The following is a 22483-nucleotide window of genomic DNA, read 5'->3' as shown; positions in this document are numbered from 1 at the left end:
TCATCTCCCACTCTGAAGGAAACAGTGAAGTGGGTGGAAAGAGACAAAATAATTATGGACAGTTGTGGGGAAGTCGGGGTGCAGGGGAAAGGACAGGACAGGTGATGCAGAGAGCCTTGGTTCATCCATCCACAGATCCCCTAAGCATCATTCATCATAGTAATCAAGCAGAAAATGAATAAATAGAAAGGCACTTCCTGCTGGAAAATGACATCCTTGCTAGGCTCACTGATCCCACTCTATGGGAGAAATATAAAAAAGGGGAAGCGGGCTTCCCTGGTGGCACAGTGGTTGAGAATCTGCCTGCCAATGCAGGGGACACAGGTTCAAGCCCTGGTCTGGGAAGATCCCACATGCCGCGGAGCAACTGGGCCCGTGAGCCACAATTACTGAGCCTGCGCGTCTGGAGCCTGTGCTCCGCAACAAGAGACTTCACGATAGTGAGAGGCCCGCACACCGCGATGAAGAGTGGCCCCCGCTTGCCGCAACTAGAGAAAGCCCTCGCACAGAAACGAAGACCCAACACAGCCAAAAATAAATAAATAAATAAAATTTAAAAAATAAATAAATAAATAAAATAAAAATAAAAAAATTAAAAAGGGGAAGAAAACACCAATAACCAACCTCCATCTTTGTATACACTGGGTTTATTCTCAGAAAGCTGCTGGGATCAGCCAAAGTGCAGACAAAGACAGGAAAATGCAGGAACAGGAAGATGAAAATCAAAGGGAATATCTTAGAAGTATCTGCAAAGCCCTAAGTCTGTGTGAGGTGTGGATGGAGCAGAGGTGGAACCTGCAGCCTCAAGCAGGCATATATATACATGTATCTGTACATATACATACATACATATTCATATACATGTAACTGTATGTGTATATATAAACACACGCACACACACATTTATACGTTTATCTATATATCTATTGGTGTGTGTGTGTTATTCTATGGATGGGACAAGCAACTGTAATGTCTCCAGACTCCTTTCAGCAAAGTCTCTTCCTCTCCCCCGGAGTATCCGTACCTCTTTCTGCCCCCCGCTACATAACCTCAGCACAAGCATCCAAATCAGAACATAGATATGTAAAACTTTGAGTTCACACCAATTTCTCCAGTCCAACCGCACAGAGTTCTTTTTAAGCTTCTCACTTTCCATATTTGTAACTCCCTCCTATGACAGAGAGAAACCTGCTCTCACCATCCTCCGTGTATTTCCTTATTTTTCCCAGTACCTCTGTGGCTAACAGATCTCCCCGCCATGCTGGCTGTCCCCTCTGCCCCACCCCTGTGGCTGGCTGCTGCTTGGTCCAGCTGTGCCAATCCCCCTCCCCGTTAGCCTCCGCGGTGCTGGCTGTTGCCTCTTCAGGCCTTGGCCCTGACCATGCCAGTTGCTGGGAAGGGAAAGTTAATTAATTTATTTTTGAATGGTGTGATGTAGAGATATAGCTTTTTTTTTTTTAATGGATAACCAATTGTCCCAACACCTATTCTCAATTATTTGAAATGCTATCCACAATTTTGTGTCAGTAGCTGATGATCTTTTCTCTTCTGTTAATCTTTTTTTTTCTGTTTGTGACCCAATATCATCCTTTAATGACTGTGATTGTATATTTTGATACGTGGTAGTTAGAGGCCCCTCAGTATGCTTAAAAAATGTCTAGCTCTTCTTAAGTATGTATTCTTCCAGATGAGTTTTAGCATTAGCATATCAATTCTGTTAAAAATCCTATTGTAATTTTGATTGGAATTACATTGAATTTGTAAATTATTTGGGTAAAATGGCACCTTTACCAGATCAAGTCTTCCCATTAGGGAAAGTGGTATGCCTTTTCGTTTATGCAGTTTTCCAAGTTTCCTTCAGTGAATATTTATAGTTTTTGTGTGTGTGTATTGCACATAGAGTTTGTTCCGAGGTTTAAAAAATTTTTTCTGTGGCTGTTATTAATGAGATCAAAAGATCTTCTTTCTACGTATTTTACACATTATTAAGATTATGCTGCATATACAATTCTGTATCCTGTTTTTTTAACTTCATGTGTCATACAAATTTCTTCACTAATAGTTTTTATGATTTCATAATTGCCCATCAAATTTTCATGTCATAATTTATTTAACCATTAACATACACTTGACTTCTTTGTATTTCTCAGTGTCATATAAAATCATCTTCAAAATTTCAAAAATTTATTGTGTGCCTCATAGAGCTATTTACATAAAGTTGAGTGCTGCATAATTCAGAGAATGTCTGTATACTGAATATAATTTAATTTTATTACTCAAGGTTAATATAGAATCAGCTTTTAATATTTCTTCCACAAGGCCTAGAGAGGTGTAGGACTCTTTCCCCCTAGGCTAAAGAGACACTAAGTTGCGGTGCTTTTTGATCATTAAGTCAATTTTTATGCCTTTTTAAAATCTATGTCCCGCTTATAGACTTCCAGCCTTCTTACTGCTATCTGCATGCCCACATGGGATAGTTTCTCCTCCCACTTCTAGTTTACTGATTTTAATTTTTTATGAGTTTGGAAACCGGACTGCCAGGTCCTTTAAAATCGAATCCAAGTAAACATTAATAACCTATGAGAAAGGGCTTTGATGAATCTCTAGGAGTAATGGGCTTGATCTTTAGGGCATGGACTTTGGTGATCTCTGTTTTATTTCTGAAGAGGTCTTTTTCCATCTCTTTTATTTCCTTGGTTCTTTGCTGTACTTTAGATAGATGAGATTCTCAGATAGCCAAGTTACACCTGAATGAAGTTTCATTACAATTATTAGGTTGGCAACGTAACATGAAAATGCCCCGCTCCCTTTCTTCTGCTGAATTCTGACTCTCGACTTCCTTTTTTGTTCCTTTCACACTGTGCATCAGGCTTGGTTCACTCAACCTAGAGAAACTGTGACATGGGCTTCAGATGTACGGGATAAAGTCCAATTGAAACCTTTATTTCTCCTCACTTTTCTTCCTCTCACCTCTTTTTTTTTTTTTGAATAATTGAAAACTCTTTACATTTCACATCAACAAAGCTATAATTCCATTATATTTTTTAAAAATTCATCTCTTGTCTGAAGCCATTTTGGATTCAAAGAAATTAAGGGTATTCCATTATATGAAAGAAAATAAAGACAGTTTACACAACTCTACTGTTTTCTTCCCTTTACTCATTGCTACTTGATAAGGGCTATGGTACCAAACCATGACTGTGTGGTCATTCTCTGTAAAGGCCAATCATGCTCCCTTTGCTGCCAATGGCTCCTCCTAATATTTAACTCCCTTGTAAGTACTTAGGTGCTTTGAGTAAGGGGATCTGCAAGTTCAATAAAACCCATACAATACTGGAGAATTGACTCAAACTTCTTGTCTTATTAGTGGTGGGTCAGTGGTGTCATGTTTGTATTTGGGTACAGTAAATACCCTTGATGATGACAGAATTGTAATTTCTTTAGTGTACTGTCTTTGAAAAAAATGTGTCAACAATGAGTGCAAAATAGGTGGTCATCAATGTTTGTGGTTTCAACTTTATATCAACTTAGAGTTTCTTTTACAATGCCATTCCTTAGTGATCGTTTAATACATGGAATTGTGACATACTTGCATTTGCTGGTGAATGAACGTTTTAAGCTCTTACACAATGGCACAGCCTACCAGTCAAGAGTTTATTTTTGGCAGCATCTTCATTTACGGTATTTGTTTATGTGACTGTTTGAACATTTCATTACACTTTTATCACCATTTATAAATATGAATAGAAAATGGAAATGCTGATACTAGTAATAAGAAACATAGTTTTCTTAAACTTAATACAACTGAGCAAAGATGGAGTCATTAACTATATACAAAGCAGTGACTCTAATTAGGACAAAATCAGAAAATATAATATAAGCTGGAAGTACTTTTTCAAAGATCAGATCTTAAAGGTGAGTTGCAATTAGGAATTGAATAGTGATTTTCAGCTCTCTCGGGGAAAAATGCTCTTGTAATATACTGTGTATTTAATTTTTTTCATAATCAACTTTTGTATATGTGTTCAGGAGTGTATGAATAAACTAGGAGGGAATGGGTTGGAAATAAACTAGGGTTCCACCTGTAGAAAGTTCCAAATGGAACTTAATTTTCCCCCCTTTCCCAGTTGAAATGTCTTTTACAGAATTTACATTGTCAATACAAAGTACCTTCAAACTCTGTAGGGAACTGAGGAAGAGGTCTGTGCCTAAAAGTGTCTGTGCCAGACAAACAGATGTGCTTTTTGCCTGTTGCTTTTGCCCACTAACGAGCTCTGCTGCTAAAACTGAACAATTACAGTGGTTTCTTAATTTTCAGGAAGAATGGATTTAAAGGTTTGCATTTTGTGAATTGTTCTTAAATGTTTGATACTTTCTATCTTGTGAAGAGTTGCCAACAAATTTTAAAGGAAAAAAGCAAAATCAACTATACTTCAATAAAATTTTTAAAAAAGGGAAAAGGCAGACATATTATTTCTTAAAATACATTTTTTAATATGTGGGAGATCTGCATAAACAAAATATAGCCAAATTTAGTGTTAGTAAATTTGTGTCAAGTCCATGTGGAAGAATTAAATCCATCAACATTTCATAGGGTTCCACAATGACTACCCTAATTTCTAAGTCCTGCCACCTGAACTAGTTTGAAAACCAACACTTGACACCTCTGACTGCCTTTTGTTATTTTGGGGGAAAGGAACGTTATTAGTTCAGTGGTACAAAGTAATATTTAAAATAAATTTAAAAGACCAGAGGAGTAGAGTAAATGTGAGTGTAAGAAAAATAATTTAACAATGGCTACTGTTTCCCAAGCACTTATTATTTAGCAGGCTTAGTGCTAAGTATTTTGCAAACATAATTTGATTTGATCCTTACAACCATCCTGTGAGGTAACATCACCCATATTAGATAGATTGAAAAAAGAAGGCTCAGAGACTTGCTCAAATTCATATAGCTGGTAATCGGTGAGTGACACTGAGATTTAAACCCAAGTTTCCAGATTCCAATCATGATCATGTTGTAATGCCTCTTTGTGTGTATAAAATTAAAAAAAAAAGTTTTAGAATGGATATGCAGTAAAGCACATAAATCTTTTTGCATATATGTTAACCTTTGTAATCATTAACCAAATCAAGATATTGACCATTTCCAGTAACCCAGAAAGCTCCCTCCTGCCCCCTCTCAAGTCAATTCCCCCAAAGTAATCACTACTCTGCCTCCATCACCATAGACAGATCCGTTTTAGAGTAATGTAACTTTTTGGAGTTATCACCAAAAAATTCCATCTACCAATCCTTCACCCTGCCATTTTAGCCGTAGTATTCAAAGCTGCTCTAGTTCTAACTTTTCAAGCACTCACTGTAGAGACTAGCTTTTGGAAATGGTTTCATATTCAACCTCCTGTATTATTCTGAAATTCATGCTAACTTTGGGGGGGGAAAAAAAAAAGTCCTGAAGCAGATTCAAAGGACTTACCAAACCAACCTCTCTTAGAAACACCAGGGACACAGGTTGCTTGACTGAAGTAATTTGGCTTACCTATTTCCAATCACGGCTTCTCATTAGGGACTGGATGACCCCAAAAGGTCGTCTCAGTTGATGGAAGGAAAGACTAACCAGGAAGAGTATGTGACAGTGATTGCTTTGCGTCATCTTACAGCCCATGAGGAAAACGTATGTCCAGGTATCTTCCACAGTTGGCTTGCTCTTCTATGATGCAAGGGAAAGAACAGTCAAAGGTAAGAGGATCTAGGTGGAGGCAAATGGGGGAAATAGGACCTTCAAGGAGGCTTTAATATGGGGGCTTTCTGTGCCTTGCCCACTAGCTCTCAAAACCGCATTACTTCTTGCCCAACCTGGCAGTGACAGAAGGAGTGTCACAGCTTCACCTCAGGCTCTCAGGCTGGCGTTGGTGAATTTCAGCGGTGATTCTAGACAACACAGTCGGCCTTCTCTCCCTTCCCTCCCCACCCCCAACCCCCAGGGCTGCCTTTTGCACCTCATCCCCGATTCCCACCTCAGCCAACTGTGGCGTTTCAAGCAGTCTACAGATTACAGCTCAGCATCAAGAAAAGAATAACTGACATTTATAAGGACCAATGGCTCACCTGTGCGTGTGAGGTGACTGAAGTGGGGGAGGGGGGCATCTAAAGGAACGTCCCGGCCCTCAAAGCAGGAGGACTGGCCCAGAAATGGGCGCACGTGACAACAGCATCACCCAGCGCGACCTCACCCCTGGCGGCAGAGCTGAACTATCTAGGGCCTGGAGATCTATTTAATTCCCCTTCCTCTTCCTCACAAACTACTAAGGACCCCGCAAGTCAGAGGCCCCTGAGGAAAAGAGGAATGCCCAAACCTCACAGGGCGGCAGAGCCAGGGTTCACCTTCTCCGCGCAGAGAAGGGTTTGGTCTCCGTTCTCTCTCGAAGCTGCTCATCACCCACAAACTGTGGAGAGGGCAGGGCTGCCTGTTCTTTGGAGGATGTGACGGCACCGTCGCAAAGGCGGCGCCACCGGGAGGCCGGGAGCTGCGGGTTCCCGGGTGCCGCTCAATTGGGCGCTGGCAACGCGGGCCAGTGATACCCAACCCCAACCCCCCCGCAGGGGAAGCTGGGAACTCTCTGAGCGCAGGGCAGGGGCCGCCCTTAAGGCCTCCGGCCTCGCCCTCCGCGCATGCTCCGCGCGGCCCCGCCCCCAGCCGCGTTCGCATCCCAGCTGAGCGCTCACTTCAGGGCTGAGAGCTGACGAAGAGCTGAGGCGGCGAGCCGGCGTCTGTGAGGCGGCCGCTGACAGGAGAGGGCCGCCGCGCTTTGCCGGGCGCAGTTTCACCGCAGGCAGCGAAGCGCGGCGAGATGCTCGGGGAATGGCGGGCGGCGCCGGCCTGATAGGAGACCCCGGGGCCTGGGGCTTGGCCCCCACGTGCCAAGAGCACCTCGGAGCGGCAGGTAAGAGACTGGCGAGCCGGGCGGGAAAGGTGGCTTCGTGAAGGGCGGGCGTTCGTCTCCAGCGCCTGAGCTCCAGGGAGAGGGACGGGGAGAGCGGGTGGCGGCGAAGTGGGCAGCCAACGGAGCCCATGGCGATTCGGCTACTGATTTATTTTGTGTCCTGAAGTTTTCTTTTATGAAGGATTTGATAAGAGCTGAGAGAAAGAGTACTTGAATAACCGTAAACTTACTCAAAAACTTTTAGGAGAAAAATTCTGTTGGGCAGACTCCTAGTACGCATTTCTTTCTGTACTATTCTCCTTTAGCCACCACAGAGTTGACAAAAATTAAATTTTAATCTCCTCGGTGAAATAGCAAACCACAGCTTTTCTAGAGACAATGAGCCCTTTGGCAAATTTTAAAAATTCGATTATGTAAATATTTTCAAGTTTTACAAACATTTCTCACTTTTGTGAGTAACTGCAACTTTCTGAATGTGAGAACTTTATCGCCCCCCCCCACCCGGCTCCATGCTCCATGTTGATAGCTTTTTGTAAGTTTTCATTTAAAATTTTTTCATATGTGGCGATCGGTCAAGGTGGTTGGTTTTCCTTTGTGATCTATTTAGTAAAAAGGACTTGTCTATTTACGGTGTAAAATATAAAATAACACACTAGGAAAAAATTTGCCCCTCTTTCTTTAGTGTAGATGACAAGCTGACTATTCAGAATGTCATTTTTTCCCCCAAGCTTAAATGATTTCTGTAATATTTTGCCTTTTTCAGCTAATCTGTGTATGTATGATGGGTACAATTATTCCTTAAATATTTTCCTTTAAATGGACTTCACTCATTTTCTCTTTGTTTTATCCTTGGTTGTCCTCATATCCATGAACTGATAATTTTGTGCTAGTTGTAAATGAAAAACTAGTTCTTCCTGAAGATGTCTTGCTTAATGCACTTGGGAAAGACCACGTCTATGTAACTTTGGTTCCAGATTGATTGCTTTGTATTTTCAGGTAAAGGAACTTCATAATGATTCTTCTTCTTGCTTTTGATAATTTTATTCTATTTTCGTTTTTGGATGTATTAATTGTAGCTATTTATTCGTTCTCAACAGGTGTTAATTGACATCACTTTTAATAGATAACTGGGGTTTCCTACCCCCACCACCATCCTACCTTTGTTAAAAAAAAAAAATTACAAAAGAAATACTCTGCTTGCAATCACTAAACAAACCAGGGGTGAATAAAGAAAAAGTTAATATATTCCTCCCCTCTCAGGTCTCTCCCTTCTCCACTGTATTCCTTGGGGTACCCAACATTAACCAACACTTTGGGTATTTTTCGACATCTTTCTCTTTGCTCAAAAATATATAAGCATACATACACACATATATAGACTTTTTGTAACTTGCTATATTCATTTAAGAGTATATCATGGCTATCTCTTTGGGTTAGTCAATGGACCTCTCAAAATTAAGAAAAAGCTGAGTAACATTCCATAGTATACTACACCATAATTTATTCTTTTGTTCTCCATCTGATGGATGTTGTTTGTTTTCTTTTTTTTTTTGCTATTGTAATCATTAGCCCACTCTAACACACGATTAGAGAAGCAAACATTCTGAATAAAATATTAGCAAAATAAATCCAGCTGTGTATTTAAAAGACATACATCATGATCCGGTAGAGTTTATTCCATAACGGCAAGGACAGTTAAATATTAACATAATTTATTGTATTAACATATTTCAGGGTAAAAACTATATGATTCTCTCTCTTTTGTGGTAAGTGGGGGGTGGGGGATGGAATTTATATTGTATTTCTATAAATTGCATAGGGAGATACCTGCCCAGGCGGGCAGTAGTCCAAGTTTTGTACCATTTTTGATCCTCAAAGTTGATAGACAAAAGCTTTTTTCCTGGAGTCTGTGGGGGAACTTTTTGGGACCTTGGCCTTGGCTTTGACTTTGACCTCACTCATGGTCTGTGATTGCCAAAGTGTAGTACTCTTGACTATATGGGAAAAGAAAAACAACATACTTCCAGAGACTGGGGTGGATGATATGGGTGAGACTGTCTAATTTAGGGCTGGCACTTTTTGACATCTTGTATTTGACTACTTTGGGCTTAATGAGCACCTTGTTGGCCTCTGTACAGATTAATTTTCATTGTCTTGGAAACATTGGCCTGAATCTTTTGAGGCCTTTCTTGTTGTGCTTGTTGACCAAATATGCATTCCCACCTCAGTCCTCCATGCATCTGGGAGTCAGGACTGAGGATTGAGGCAGACCCGTGAGCACATTTCTCCCACGTCTCCTGTCCTGGGCCTGATGGTGGGTGTCAGGAGTGGTGGATGTGGAGGGGGCCAGGTAGATCAAGATGGGACTGTGGTGGGGATGGTTATTTCAGGGGATGCTCAACCCATCCTCCCCTTTGATTCTCAAGGGACCTGGGACCCCAGATACAGTTGTCTTTCCTCCTGTTCCAAAGCAGAAGCTTCCAGACCTCAGCCCTCCCAGGGAAATCAAAAGATTGTGTGAGATCCAAGGTTCTGCCAGTCACTCCCTACACGCAGCCCCTATACTCTCCCCATCTGTTTTGTGGGGACAGGAGGCCCTTCTTCTGGGCCCAAACACCACTCAGGTTTTTAGTTGGTCCTGTGGTTCATCATCCCAGTTAGAATACGGGAGGGTGCTTGCAGATCTAGATGAGGGCATCACATGTGATGTACAGTGAGCAGGACCTGCAAATGATGTCTAGTATGACTGTGACTCTTCTGCTATATTGAGGCCCAGGTATTGTGTCTGCTTCATTCACTGAGTTATGTTAAGTGTCTCAGAAAGTGCCTGCGTGTAGAAGATGCTTAATATATACTGTGGAATGAATGAACTTCAACCAGAACCATCCCAGTTATCTGAGTGGGCCTGGGGCCTCTCATCCTGCCCACAGAGATCCCTACTCTGGCCACACCAAGGACAAGGACCAGGATCAGCAAGATGGAATCTCAAACCTTCTTTGCACTGGAATAGCAGGTTGCTTTCCATGTGCTTTTCTAAACTCAGGAAGGCCACAGACCAGTGGGGTGTGGCAGATGGCCTTTCATGGGGGAGGGGGAAATAATAACCAGGAACAACCCCGGCACGTCCAGCAGCCCTTTCTGCAGAGCCAGGCACCAGACAGGCACCTGCCATAGCTGATCCAGTAGTCCCTACAAGGAGGACTCTATGAGGTTTATCCTCTACCACCCTACTTCTTGGAGCAAACTGAGGCTCAGAGAGGTTTGGTCACATTCTCAAACACACACAGCTGGCAGTGGGCAGAGTCACCACTGTGCTGAGGAGGGGGCCACGCTCACCTAGTGAACCACTGGTCCAGTACCTGTTGGGCGGTGTCGCAAGTGGGGTAGGTGGACAGCAATGTGGCCACGTAGGAGACATTTCTCCCTGGTAGGTACCATGGATTTCACAGGCTTCTACACTGTCTCTTCCTGGAGGGTACCCATCCTGCAGGCCTCGTTTAGTTGAAGAGTTGATTCATCTTTGCCTGCAACAACAGGGGACAGTCAGTGGCATCACCATGAACTACCAGGAGGATGGAGGTCTGGAGCTCACCCAAGAACTCCCAGCCCCTCAGGCACATGTGCAAGAGGAGGGCCAGGAGTGCCCGCAGTGAAAAAGGCTTTGGCCTTTGAAAGTACATTTTGAGTCTGGTTGAGGGGGAAAGTTATACAATTGTTACCTTCTAGGCAGTTTGTTAGCTGAGGAACAACAGACTTCCCTGTATTAACAGTCTGTATTACTTCCCCTGGGGAAGCCGGGAGCAGGATCTAGTACAATCCCAGCTCTCCTGATCTGGTGCTTGTTGCTCACAGGGCTGAGTGGGAGCTGCCGATGGCAGGCAGCAAGGCTGCTTCCTTCTCCTTCTGGAGCCCCACCTCCCCGAGAGCAGGTTGAGGGGGCGCAGCAGCCCCAGCAGGAGGGAGGGGATGGGTGTGAACAGGCATTGCCCTCCTACCTTCAAGCCTTGAGGCGCGATGCAGCTGTAAGGGCAAGACGTGTGTCCCTTCCCCCTGCCCAGCCTCGCTGCCACCGCGCCAGGAGAGGAACTGCGGAGCCCACACTTGCAAACTCCCCTAGAAGTCTCAGGGTGCAGCGCCCCCCTCCCCAAAATTCCCCACGGCCTCCACCTGTCGCGGGTGGTCTCAGTCCCTGTCCGGAGACCTGTGCCAATGACCCTAGTGGCGGTTCCGCTTTCTCCTCTCTCGGCGGTGTGAACTTGCGTCCGCAGTGTGATGGGAAACCATGCGGAGAAAATGACCCGCCTAAGTTATTAGGAAGTTCCCACAGCCGACCCGACGGGCCCCACATCGGAATCTACATCTTCTCCAATGATGATGAGGCCGTGGAGCCGCAGCCGCCGCCCCAGAAGCCGGATGGCGGCGGCCGTTTGCCCAACTGCAGGGACGCGCAGCCGCTGCCCCCGCCGTGGACCTCGGACCCGCGGCTGCGCGAGGTGGGGCGCTACGAGTTCTACCACCACGAGTGCATCTACCAGAAAAGCTTTGCGCGGGCTCTGTGGCGCTGAGCACCTACACGCCCGAGAACCTGCTCAACAATGGCGACCTGGGGGAGTTAGTGTGGCAGGCGCAGTACCCGCACAGGACTGTATACGTGGGCAATTTCCAGGTGGTGCATTTGCATCGGCTGGAGGTGAGCAACAGCCTCCCACCCGACGCGAGCCGCGTGGTGAACCATCTACAGCTACGAGCCGCGGAGCCCCAGCGCCACGGTGCGGAGCGCGAGCTGAGCAGACGCCACTCCGAGAGCTTCACCCGATTGATGCCGCCTAGGCCAGCGCGGGTTCAAGATCGGCGACGAGCCGCGCTTCGGCCAGCAGCCCTACGGGGTGCAGATCCAGCTCTTTGCCCAGCGCAACCACGAGCTCGAGTTCCAGAGCCTGGAGGACCTGATTATGGAGAAGCGGCACAACGACTACTTCGGGCTTGCACCGGCGCTGCGGGAGCTCGCCAAGCACCTGCACCCTGCGGAGCTGGAGGAGGGCGAACGCAACGCCACGCAGACTTCGCCGCCTCGCTGGCGCCCCCCTGCGCCAGGCCGGGAGGAGAAGGACCGAGAGGCGGTGGTGCACTGATGCGCGCGCTGAGTGCGGAGCTGTGAGGCGAAGCTGTTTGCAGCACCTGCTGCCCCGTCCCTTCCCTCACTCCCTCCTCCACAACCTTGTGGTCCCTGTCTGGGCTCCTGGGCCATTTGGAAAACGGAGAGTTGGCGAAATGCGCAGACTTTGGCTTGAGCTTGTTATCTTGGACGGAGGAGGAAGAGGGAGCAGGTAGGAGCCCTTTGGCAGGGGGAGATTCCTGTCCACCCGCTCAATCTTTCGTCCTTTCTGAAGTGGGGTCAACTGTTGACTTGCCTGACAATTAATCCCTGCTAGACCTGGATCCAAAAATCGACGCTTCTACCGCGCGCGGGGGTGGAGAAAATGGAGAAAAGTCGGAGTACCGTCGCCTGCCATTGCCTCCTACCCGCTTCCGCTCCCACCCTGGGCTTGGAGGATGCCCTGTACTAAGGCTAGAGCCGGTTTGTGGTGGCGTTACCCCCGCCGAGCTGTCTGTGGGATCTGGGAGTAGGGGGTGATTTATTTTATGGGATTCCTAGGGTGCAAAGCTGGTGAAATCAGGACCAGGTCTGGGAGCAGCAGGCTAAAACCTAGCAGCCTCCTATGATGTGTAACAAATAGTTGAGTAAATTTGGGCTACAAAACAGAGACTTTGCTACCTCCCTCCTCCCCATCCCCAAGCAATTCATCTTCTGGAGCTGGTTTCTAGCTGAGTCTCCTGCTCCCTCCTGCTCTAGCTGCCACCTCCCAGGTTACAAGTAAATCACAGGCCAGCTAGGAGAAGGATCAATTATGGTTCTGTTTTGCTGCCTTTGTTTCTCCCTGCTATTGTAGGCGCTTACAGCTGCTTTATTTGTTATCAAAGGAGGGAATAGCCCTTTGTGTCTCTGATCTAATTAAACCTGTTTGGCTGCATTCATCCGCTGGTCACACGTTAGCTGGTGTCACCCCATAAAGTATCCACTACAGAAGCAGCCAAACAGGGTCAAATATATATATTTGACTATCATCATTGACTGTTAATGATGTACCACACTCAGCCCTGGTCTGGGACTTTAAAGAAATATCAGTCTCCTTTTGGAAATGTAGATCTAGTTCCTGTGTTTAATAATCTTTAAAGTTTAGTAATAAGCTCTGTGTTTATATTCTCCTGGTTGTGGAAAAACGGAGCAAGATAAATGTGGGTAAAGACATGTAACAGAGAGCCTGCAATACCTAACAGATTTGGATTTTCTTTTATGTTTAACACAGTAGCGAAAGTTGAAAGAAACGACCAATGTGCAGGCAGCAGTAGGGAAGAACAGAGCAGCACTGTCTAGCAGCTCTGGGGGGTGGGGAAGCCAGCTGTCTTTTTCACTCCCTCATCTCTGTCTCCCTCCTTTGCCCTCAAATGGAAAGTGAATGTCATTGATCACACTGAGGCATAGCAGTGACCAGCTGTTGTTACAAACGTCTTTGTGAGAAATCTGAATTTGAGGGAAGAACGCCTGTAAAATCCATACCAAGAGTAGCATTCTCCATCTAGAGAAGAGATTTTTGATAATAGGGCTTGAAAATGAACTAGAAGAGGAAATAGATCTACTCCAGATGCTGCTTTCCAGTGCAATGCAAACGTTTTTACAGGGTACCAGAAGTGTGAAATATGCTTCAGAATGGTGATTCCGTTGGAAGTTTTCTTAGGGTTATCATGCTTAAAGTAAAGCAACAACCCATCAGTGAAGGTTCCAAAAAAGGGAATCACATCAACTGTTGGATCTTGCCTGAAAATGGCAGTGTTGTGGATAAGAGTTTTTAATGCCTGGGCAATGGCTCCATTGGCACTTAAAAAATATATACATAAGGACATGGGGAGGGCGAAGGGTAAGCTGAGACGAAGTGAGAGACTAGCATTGACTTATATACACTACCAAATGTAAAATAGCTAGCTAGTGGGAAGCAGCCGCATAGCACAGGGAGATCAGCTCAGTGCTTTGTGACCAACTAGAGGGGTGGGATAGGGAGGGTGGGAGGGAGACCCAAGAGGGAGGAGATGTGGGGATATATGTATATGTATAGCTGATTCACTTTGTTATAAAGCAGAAACTAACACAACATTGTAAAGCAATTATACTCCAATAAAGATGTTAAAAATATATATATATATATTTAATAATATTTGTTTCTCCTTAAGAATAAGACGTTAGAACTATTTTGTCCTGTACAAGTTCATGATTAATTTTATAGGATAAGAAGAAAAGAAGCATGATGGTCAAGACTTCACAGAGGAGGCAACGTGATTGTAGAAACCAATCCAAAGTGTGGCTTAAGCACCTCCATCCCTTTGAGAATGTCTGTACATATTCAAGAGGCTGGTTACTAGAATCACATCCTATCCTGGCAATGAGATCAGATGCCATCAATGGGAGGAAACCTTGGACAAGCCCCAGCAAGTGCTCTGGCAGAAGAGACTGCATGGATTCCAGGCCTTCAGTGGAACCAGAGAACCCTTAAGTACTTTGGATCTTGCCAAAGCCTTGCAAAAACGTGCAACTAGTTGCACAGGTGAATCTCTGCCAGGAGTTCTCACAGGTGGTCTGAACTCCAGCCCCAGGCCCACCCCTGCCCAGTCTTCAGATTTGGCAGAGATGATTCCAGGAGCTGGTCTGGGTATCTCACAGCTCCTCTGCAAACAATTTCCGGTGACTGAGGAAGATATCAGGAAACAGAAAAGTGAAGATGGCAAGAGAGAGACTGAGGATAGCATTGATTGCAGACAGGCTAGCTATCAAGGCAGAAAAAGTGAGGGGCTAAGAAGGATGTCCTGACAAACACTGTTAAAAAAAAGAGAAAATGGTGCAGATGAAATGGTACACCACAGCACTTTATTAATGACTCTCTGCAGTGTCTGTAAGTTTTTCTTGCTTTGAGCTCTTGAAACTTTAAAATAAACCAACACTTTTCTTTCATTAAATTCTTTTGCGTGGCATAGAAAATATAGACAGTGATCTATTTATATTTGTTTGTTTTTTGCTGGCCCCTCAGCTTGCGGGATCTTAGTTCCCCGACGAGGTATCAAACCCAGGCAGTGAAAGCGCCGAGTCCTAACCACTGGACTGCCAGGGAATTCCCTAGACAGTGATCTTTTTGAGGGGAGTGATTTGGTTTCTGGTGAGAAGAGGAGATCTTTCCTCTTCATGTTGTTATCTCATTTTCCTCTCTATGTATGTTATTTATTTGTATTTTAAAGTCAATAGAGAGTTATCAAAGTTATGGGATTATTTAGTTTTTTTGCCCTTATTACAATCACAGAATAAAGCCTACCTTTTCACAATAGATTATCCTTTTTTGTATAATACCCAGTAGATTCCAAAATAATATTTCATTAAAGAGCTGTTATAATTATGTTCTCAAGTAAGATATCTACTACTAGATCTCTATTTTTGTGTTGTTGCATGCTAATTCAGAGTTGCATATAATGAGATACCAAACTTTTCCTCATTTTTAAAGATTTTTATGTGTTGAAAATTTGATTCATGAAAATTGACCTGCCATTTGGGGTATCATGATATCAAAAGAGACTGTTTTCAGCATCATTAATCTAACAATAAGTCACTGCTTGTTGGGATTTATTTGACTGTTTGCCTCATCAAGCTTGTTGTATTATTCAAATCCTCTTTATCATGACTTACTTTTGTCTGAGGGATTTATAGTTTCTGAGAGCGAGGTGTTAAACAATAATAGAGCATCTGTAGTATTTGTTTCATGCCTGGGATGCTTCGCACTGCCTGTTAGGGAGTTTCTGCTTTAACTGTTTGGTTAGATTCAGTGCAAAAAAAAAATGAAAAAAAGACTATCTTTTTTTTCTCTCAGACCTTTCCCCTGAGTTTTATTAATCTTTAAATCCAAAGCAGACCCTCTCTCTCTAGAGTTTGGTATTACTCAGGGATTCAGTCTTCCCAGATACCTAGTCATTTCAGCTCCCAAGTCCCAAGGCTGATTGCAGAGTCATGTCAGACCCACTCATTCCTTCTTGGTCTGTTTCCCACCTTGGAGGACCTGTGATGAGGGAAAGGAGTCGCCAAGGCAGATTTTCTGGACATCCTGGTGAATCTGAACATCAGAGAACGAAGTAGTTCAAGGGGAACTTGAGACTGTCAGGGCTTCAGGGAAGGGGGTGCAGAATATGGAGGAATAGAGATGGGGTGATGGCCTTGCAGGAGTCGAGGAGAGACGTGTGTAGTGGGTGACTAGGTAGGCTGACCTCACACTTAAGTGGGATGTTGATTTTGTTCATTGACAATGTCTGTGCCTGTTTCACCAATCCTGGTGTCCCTGAGGGATGATATGGTGTGAAACCATAAGACAGAAGTTGCAGTTGTCTTTAGGACATAATGAAGGGGAAAACTTTTATCTCAGTACAGTGTGAACCAGGTAGGGGCCAAGTCAAGAAAGACCCAGAGGTTGTGTCTGACCAATGTGGTTTATTTCTGTTCCGGCCAAGCTCCTTTGGAACCTGACTGGGTAAAGGGGACTCAAGCAGATGTCACTGCAGCTTCCTCAGGTCCACGCGTGGCAGGTAATAGCCCAGGCGTTGTTGCTGAGCCTCGCAGTCTTCCTCCTCCTTCCGCCTGGAAACAGTGACCTGTGAGGGTGAGCAGAGGGCATCAGAATGGACCAGTCATTGCCAAGTATCGGGGGCTACAGGGGAGGGACATGGCCACAGCCACAGAGACCTGATGTTCCTGTGTGTCTCTCTTCCTTTTTTCTCTTTTTCTCTTAATTTTCTCTCCCAGCCCTTTTCCTCTCTTTTCTCCCGCTTTCACCTCTTTCTCTTCTTCTCTCTTCCTTTTAACTTTTTTTTTCTACCATTTTCTCTCTGATATCCCCTTCATATCTTCTGTTTTCCTCCCCCCCACCCCAGCTTAACTGATGTATAACTGACATACAGTGAACTGCATACATTTAAAGTGAATGATTTGATAAGTTTGGATTATAAACTTATTGAACCATCCCCACAATCGAAATAAGGAATGCTCATTATCCCCCCAATTGTCCTCATGTTCTTTTGCAATTCCTCCTCCCCTGCTATTTACAAACACATTCTTATTCCCAGACAACCACTGATCTGATTTCTGGCCTCAGAGTTAGCTAGTATTTTCAAGAGTTTGTTTATAAATGGAATCATACAGTAAGTACTCTTTTTCATCTGACTTCTTTCATTCAGCATAATTATTTTGAGATTAATCATTGCATGTGTTAATAATCCTATTATTAACACATTGCATGTGTCAATAATACTATTATTGCTAAATAGTATTGAGTTGTGTGGATATACCACAGTTTGTTTATCCCTTCCCCTGTTGATGGACTTCTGGGTTGTTTTTAGTCTTTGGCTAGTACAAATATTATTATGAACATCTGTGTACAAGTCTTTGTATAGACATATATTTTCGTTTCTCTTGGATAAATTTCTAGGACTGGATGGTTGCATAGATGTAAGTAACTTCTTTTAAAATTTATTTTTTAATTGAACTATAGTTGTTTTACAATGTTGTGTTAATTTCTGCTGTACCACAAAGTGACTCAGTTATACACATATATACTTTCTTTTATATTCTTTTCTATTATGGTTTAATCTCAGGATATTAGATATAGTTCCCTGTGCTATACAGTAGGACCTTGTTTAGCCATTCTATATGTAATAGTTTGCATCTACTGACCCCAATGTAACTTTTAAAGATGTGTCCATGTTATTTTTTACCAGCACTATATGCGAGTTCCAGTTGCTTCATATCTTCACCAACGCTTGTTATCATCTTTTTAATTTTAGCCATTCTCATGTGTAGTGGTATCTCATTATGACTTTCATTTACATTTCCCTAATGACTAATGTTGTTTAGAAAAGGAAAAGGCAAACTACACGCAGACTAGGAGAAAATATTTGCAAAACATATCCCCAGCAGGAGACAGGTATTTGTAATATATAAAGGGCTCTTACAACCTGATAGTAAGAAGACAACAACACTTCCTTGCTTACCAGGAAACAGCAGATCAGGCACATGATGAGCCCCAGGAGTCCTGCCAGACAGATGAGGATGATGGCCCAGAAGGGGAGGTCTGGGGAGACAAGTGCTTGTGTGAGCCACCTCCTATCGTTCCCCTAGGGCTCCTGATTCCCCCTACTGTGCCTCAAAGTCCTTAGCATGGGTTGGCCAACATTCATCATCATCCAATACCCTGGGTACATGGTTCCCTTTAGTGAGGCAGAGAATCAAAATATTCCCTCCCCATCCTGGCCTGGAGCGTCTTTGAGGCTTACCCGAATTCTTAGTCAAGACATCGTTTCTGTTGGGAGAATACCCTGAAAGTGAATGAAATGGAGAATGCATGTGAGTGTGTTTTACTTCTTTAAATAAAACTTTTCAAATACCCAGAAAAATAGAACCACATTATAAACGTCCATCACCTAGAAATAACAATATATAATTTATCCAGTTAAAACAGTATCATACCCAATGTATAAATTATTAACACTTGCTACCCTTGCATCATCCCATAATTCCATTTAAATATTAAAGTCATGTAGCCATAATGATGTTTCACTCCATTTTAGTTTGTATCACTGGAAAATGAGGATATTTTGCTACATAATAACACAGCCATTATCACACTACAAGAGTGATATTTCAAATCATACCTCTGGGAATGGATGACTGATGATGGGCTGGACCATCTTATGCTAGTGGAAGGGAGAATGGATCATCACAGTTGACAAGACCATGGGATCTCTTTAAATTTATAAATTCCCACTCAAAACTCTCTTCTCTGGCTATGAATACATTAACTCCCTTCTTTACTGAGTTTTTAATGCTTATTTTCCAAGATTCACCCATACTGTAACTTCCTCCAGGAAGCCTTCTTATTACCACTCCCAAGTATGGATTGGTTCACATAAAATAATTTATAATTTTTAATTGCCTATTCTTGTTATTTCCAACTGCAACACAAACTCTATGAGGGTAGGGACACATAGCACCCACTGGGCAACGGGAGAGGGTTTCAGGTCCCCCTGCTTGTACAACCCCAGGCAAATTCTTAAGATGTGCTGCCTGATACGAGCAGGAACAAGTGCCTTTTTTATTTATTTATTTTATTTTATTTTATTTTTCATTTTTTTTCTACATCCACTTGGAGGTTTATTCTTACTTCCATTCAAACCAGGTTTACAAAATATATGCTGTGATTAATTAATTAATTAATTTTTTACTTAAAAATTTTTTTTTTGAATTAAAAAAAAGTTTTTAACATCTTCATTGGAGTAAAATTGCTTTAAAATGTTGTGTTAGTTTCTGCTGTATAACAAAGTGAATTAGCTATATGTATACATATATCTCCATATCCCCTCCCTCTTGTGTCTCCCTCCCACCCTCCCTATCCCACCCCTCTAGGTGGTCACAAAGCATCGAGCTGATCTCCCTGTGCTATGCAGCTGCTTCCCACCAGCTATCTATTTCACATTTGGTAGTGTATATATGTCAATGCTACTCTCTCACTTTGTCCCAGCTTACCCTTCCCCCTCCCCGTGTCCTCAAGTCCATTCTCTACGTCTGCGTCTTTATTCCGGTCCTACCCCTGGGTTCATTAGAACCATTTTTCTTTTAGATTCCATATATATGTGTTAGCATATGGTATTTGTTTTTCTCTTTCTGACTTACTTCAACAAGTGCCTTTTAAAATTAAAATTAATTTTAATTAAGTGAAATTTTAAAAATCTGGTAGTCAGTACTATTAAAAATCATTAACCATAAAAGCCAGTCACAATAGCCATGCTTAAATAAGAGCTTCATGTGGCTTATGCACTGGATAGCACAGTTATATAACATTTCCTTCACTAAGAAAGTTCTATTGCATGGTGCAGTCTAGGAGAAGGCGAGTGTCTCCTATATCCCACTGAATGTCCTTTCCTCTCCCTCAGTGGTGGGTAAAATCTGTGGGAGTATGCACCTCCTGCCAGCCTGGGAAAGTTTAGTGCTGACTCATCCCCAAGTCTCCAGATTCCCAGGAAAGTCCCCATGTGAGGAAATTAGAAGCCCCCACTTCTGCCCCAATGATCAGGGAGCCTTACCATCCACAAGGACACTATTCCTGTCCAGGATAAAATTCTGTAGCTGGGTACCAGTCTTGGTCAGCTGCAGGAATTCCTCATAGATGGCAACTCTGTCCAGTCTCTGAGCCAATGGTGAGAAGTTACACTGAGCATCTACCCCAGTGTGGTTGCTGGGGGGCTCAGACCTGGAAGGACACAAGGGATGAACAAGGGTATCTGGAATTCTACCCCGATTCCTGGTTCCCTGGTTCTAGTCCTGTCTAGGAGAACTTTCTGCAATGATGTAAACATTTGTGTCTGTACTATCCAATACAGTCATTATTTGCCCCATGTTGTTATCGAACACTTAAAATATGGCTAGTGTGAGTGAGAAACTGAATGTCTCATTTTATTTAATTGAATTAATTTATAAATAAGTAGCTGCAGGGAGAACATTTTGAAATGTTGGAGTAAGGACTTCTGAAAATCCGTGAAAAGAATGAGAACACTGGCAAACATGGTCAAAATCAACTTTTTCAGAAGTCTAGAAATTAACCAAAGGCTTGCAACAATTCAAGCAGCATTTAGTTAAGAAAAAATGTTTGAATCTTGGTAAATGGAGTAAACGTTACGGTGTTATAACTTGCACAGTTCTCATCCTGCTCTCACAAGGGGCTCAGTAACTTTGAAAACCATAATGGGTTTAGAGCTCCCCAAAAGACCCATCACCTTTGAATTGTCACTATTTGACCTATCTGGCAGCTCCTTGAAAAAGCCTCATTTTCAGAGCTTGTCTTTATTTGACTCAGAGTTTGTTTATTGGAGTATAATTGCTTTACAATGTTGTGTTAGTTTCTGCTGTATAACAAAGTGAATCAGCTATATGTATACGTATATCCCCATATCCCCTCCCTCTTGCATCTCCTTCCCACCCTCCCTATCACACCCCTCTAGGTGGTCACAAAGCACCGAGCTGATCTCCCCATGCAATGCAGCTGCTTCCCACTAGCTATCTATTTTACATTTGGTAGTGTATATATGTCAGTGCAACTCTCTCACTTCGTCCCAGCTTACCCTTCCCCCTCCCTGTATCCTCAAGTCCATTCTCTACATCTGCGTCTTTATTCCTGTTCTGCCCCTAGGTTCTTTAGAGCCTTTTTTTTTTTTTTTTAAGATTCCATATATATGTGTTAGCATACGGTATTTGTTTTTCTCTTTCTGACTTACTTCACTCTGTATGACAGACTCTAGGTCCATCTACCTCACTACAAATAACTCAGTTTTGTTTCTTTTTATGGCTGAATAATATTCCATTGTATATATGTGCCATATCTTCTTTATCCATTCATCTGTCAGTGGGCACTTAGGCTGCTTCCATGTCCAGGCTATTGTAAATAGAGCTACAATGAACATTGTGGTACATGACTCTTTTTGAATTATGGTTTTCTCAGGGTATATGCCCAGTAGTGGAATTGCTGGGTCATATGGTAGTTCAGAGCTTGTTTAGTGAGGAAAGCCTAACCCCATGGCACTTGCCACAGTCGGTGGTAATTGTTTTCCACTATATCTGCCCAAGGGATCAATACCAGTTGAGGCAAGCAAGAGGTGAGCTAATAACTTAAAAGAAAAAATTGGGGAATGAGATGTCTACAGGGGGCTTTGAAAAGCTCCAGTGTATTCCTGGGGATCTAGAAGACCACAAGAGTGCTGTGAAAGACTTGAGAAGGTCTTAAACTCTTACCTCTAGCTGAAAGGTTGGCTTAATATCTAAAACAATTGATCAATGTGTAACATACCATATTAATAGAATAAAGGACAAATACCACATGTTTTCTTTTTTTTTCCCACGTTTCCAATAGACACAAAAAAGAATTTGACAAAATATAATTTCATGATTAAAAAAACCTCAACAAACTAGGAATAGAAAGAAACTTTACAAACCTGATAAAGAACATTCATGCAAAGACTACCCCTAACATCATACTTAATGGTGGAAGAGTGAAAACTTTTCCCTTAAGACCAAGGGCAAGACAAGTATGTCTGCCCTCATCTTATATGTTATTCACATCATACTGAAGGTTCTTATGGGGCCAATTAGGAAAGAAAAAGAAATAAAAGGCATTTAGGTTGGAAAAGAAGATGTTAAACTCTCTATTTGCAGATGACATGATATTGTATATAGAAAAATCCCAAGAAAGACACACACACACACACACACTACTAAATCCTATTAGCTCAGCATGATTGTAGGATATAAGAGCAATATGCAAAAATCTATATTGTATTTCTATACACTAGTTATTAACATTCTGAAAATAAAGTTAAGAAAGCAGTTCCATTTATAATAGCATCAAGCAA

General features: G+C 42.9%; 2 protein-coding genes and 1 pseudogene across 2 annotated transcripts in view; 2 read left to right on the top strand and 1 right to left on the bottom strand.

Annotated features, from left to right (window-relative positions):
- LOC103017830 (methyl-CpG-binding domain protein 3-like 1) overlaps positions 1 to 14877 on the top strand; it is a 39335-nt gene extending 24458 nt beyond the window's left edge. Inside the window, 4 exon segments of the mRNA XM_057540457.1 lie at positions 14284 to 14357; positions 14359 to 14391; positions 14393 to 14764; positions 14766 to 14877. Coding sequence (XP_057396440.1) covers positions 14302 to 14357; positions 14359 to 14391; positions 14393 to 14764; positions 14766 to 14877 — 573 coding nt within the window. The 5' untranslated portion in view covers positions 14284 to 14301.
- On the top strand, positions 11216 to 14004 carry LOC103018112 (protein LRATD2-like; annotated as a pseudogene).
- A 1705-nt stretch (positions 14878 to 16582) lies between the features above and the next one.
- MUC16 (mucin 16, cell surface associated) overlaps positions 16583 to 22483 on the bottom strand; it is a 70885-nt gene continuing 64984 nt past the window's right edge. The window contains exons 21-24 of the mRNA XM_057540456.1: positions 20165 to 20331; positions 18359 to 18400; positions 18077 to 18156; positions 16583 to 16681 (exon numbers count right to left, since the gene is read on the bottom strand). Coding sequence (XP_057396439.1) covers positions 16583 to 16681; positions 18077 to 18156; positions 18359 to 18400; positions 20165 to 20331 — 388 coding nt within the window. The remainder of the gene's footprint in view (positions 16682 to 18076; positions 18157 to 18358; positions 18401 to 20164; positions 20332 to 22483) is intronic.

Source organism: Balaenoptera acutorostrata, chromosome 2 (genome assembly GCF_949987535.1).
Source record: "Balaenoptera acutorostrata chromosome 2, mBalAcu1.1, whole genome shotgun sequence".
Lineage (NCBI taxonomy): Eukaryota > Metazoa > Chordata > Mammalia > Artiodactyla > Balaenopteridae > Balaenoptera > Balaenoptera acutorostrata.
Note: the sequence above shows the minus strand (reverse complement) of the source record. Positions and strands in the feature narration are given on the sequence as shown.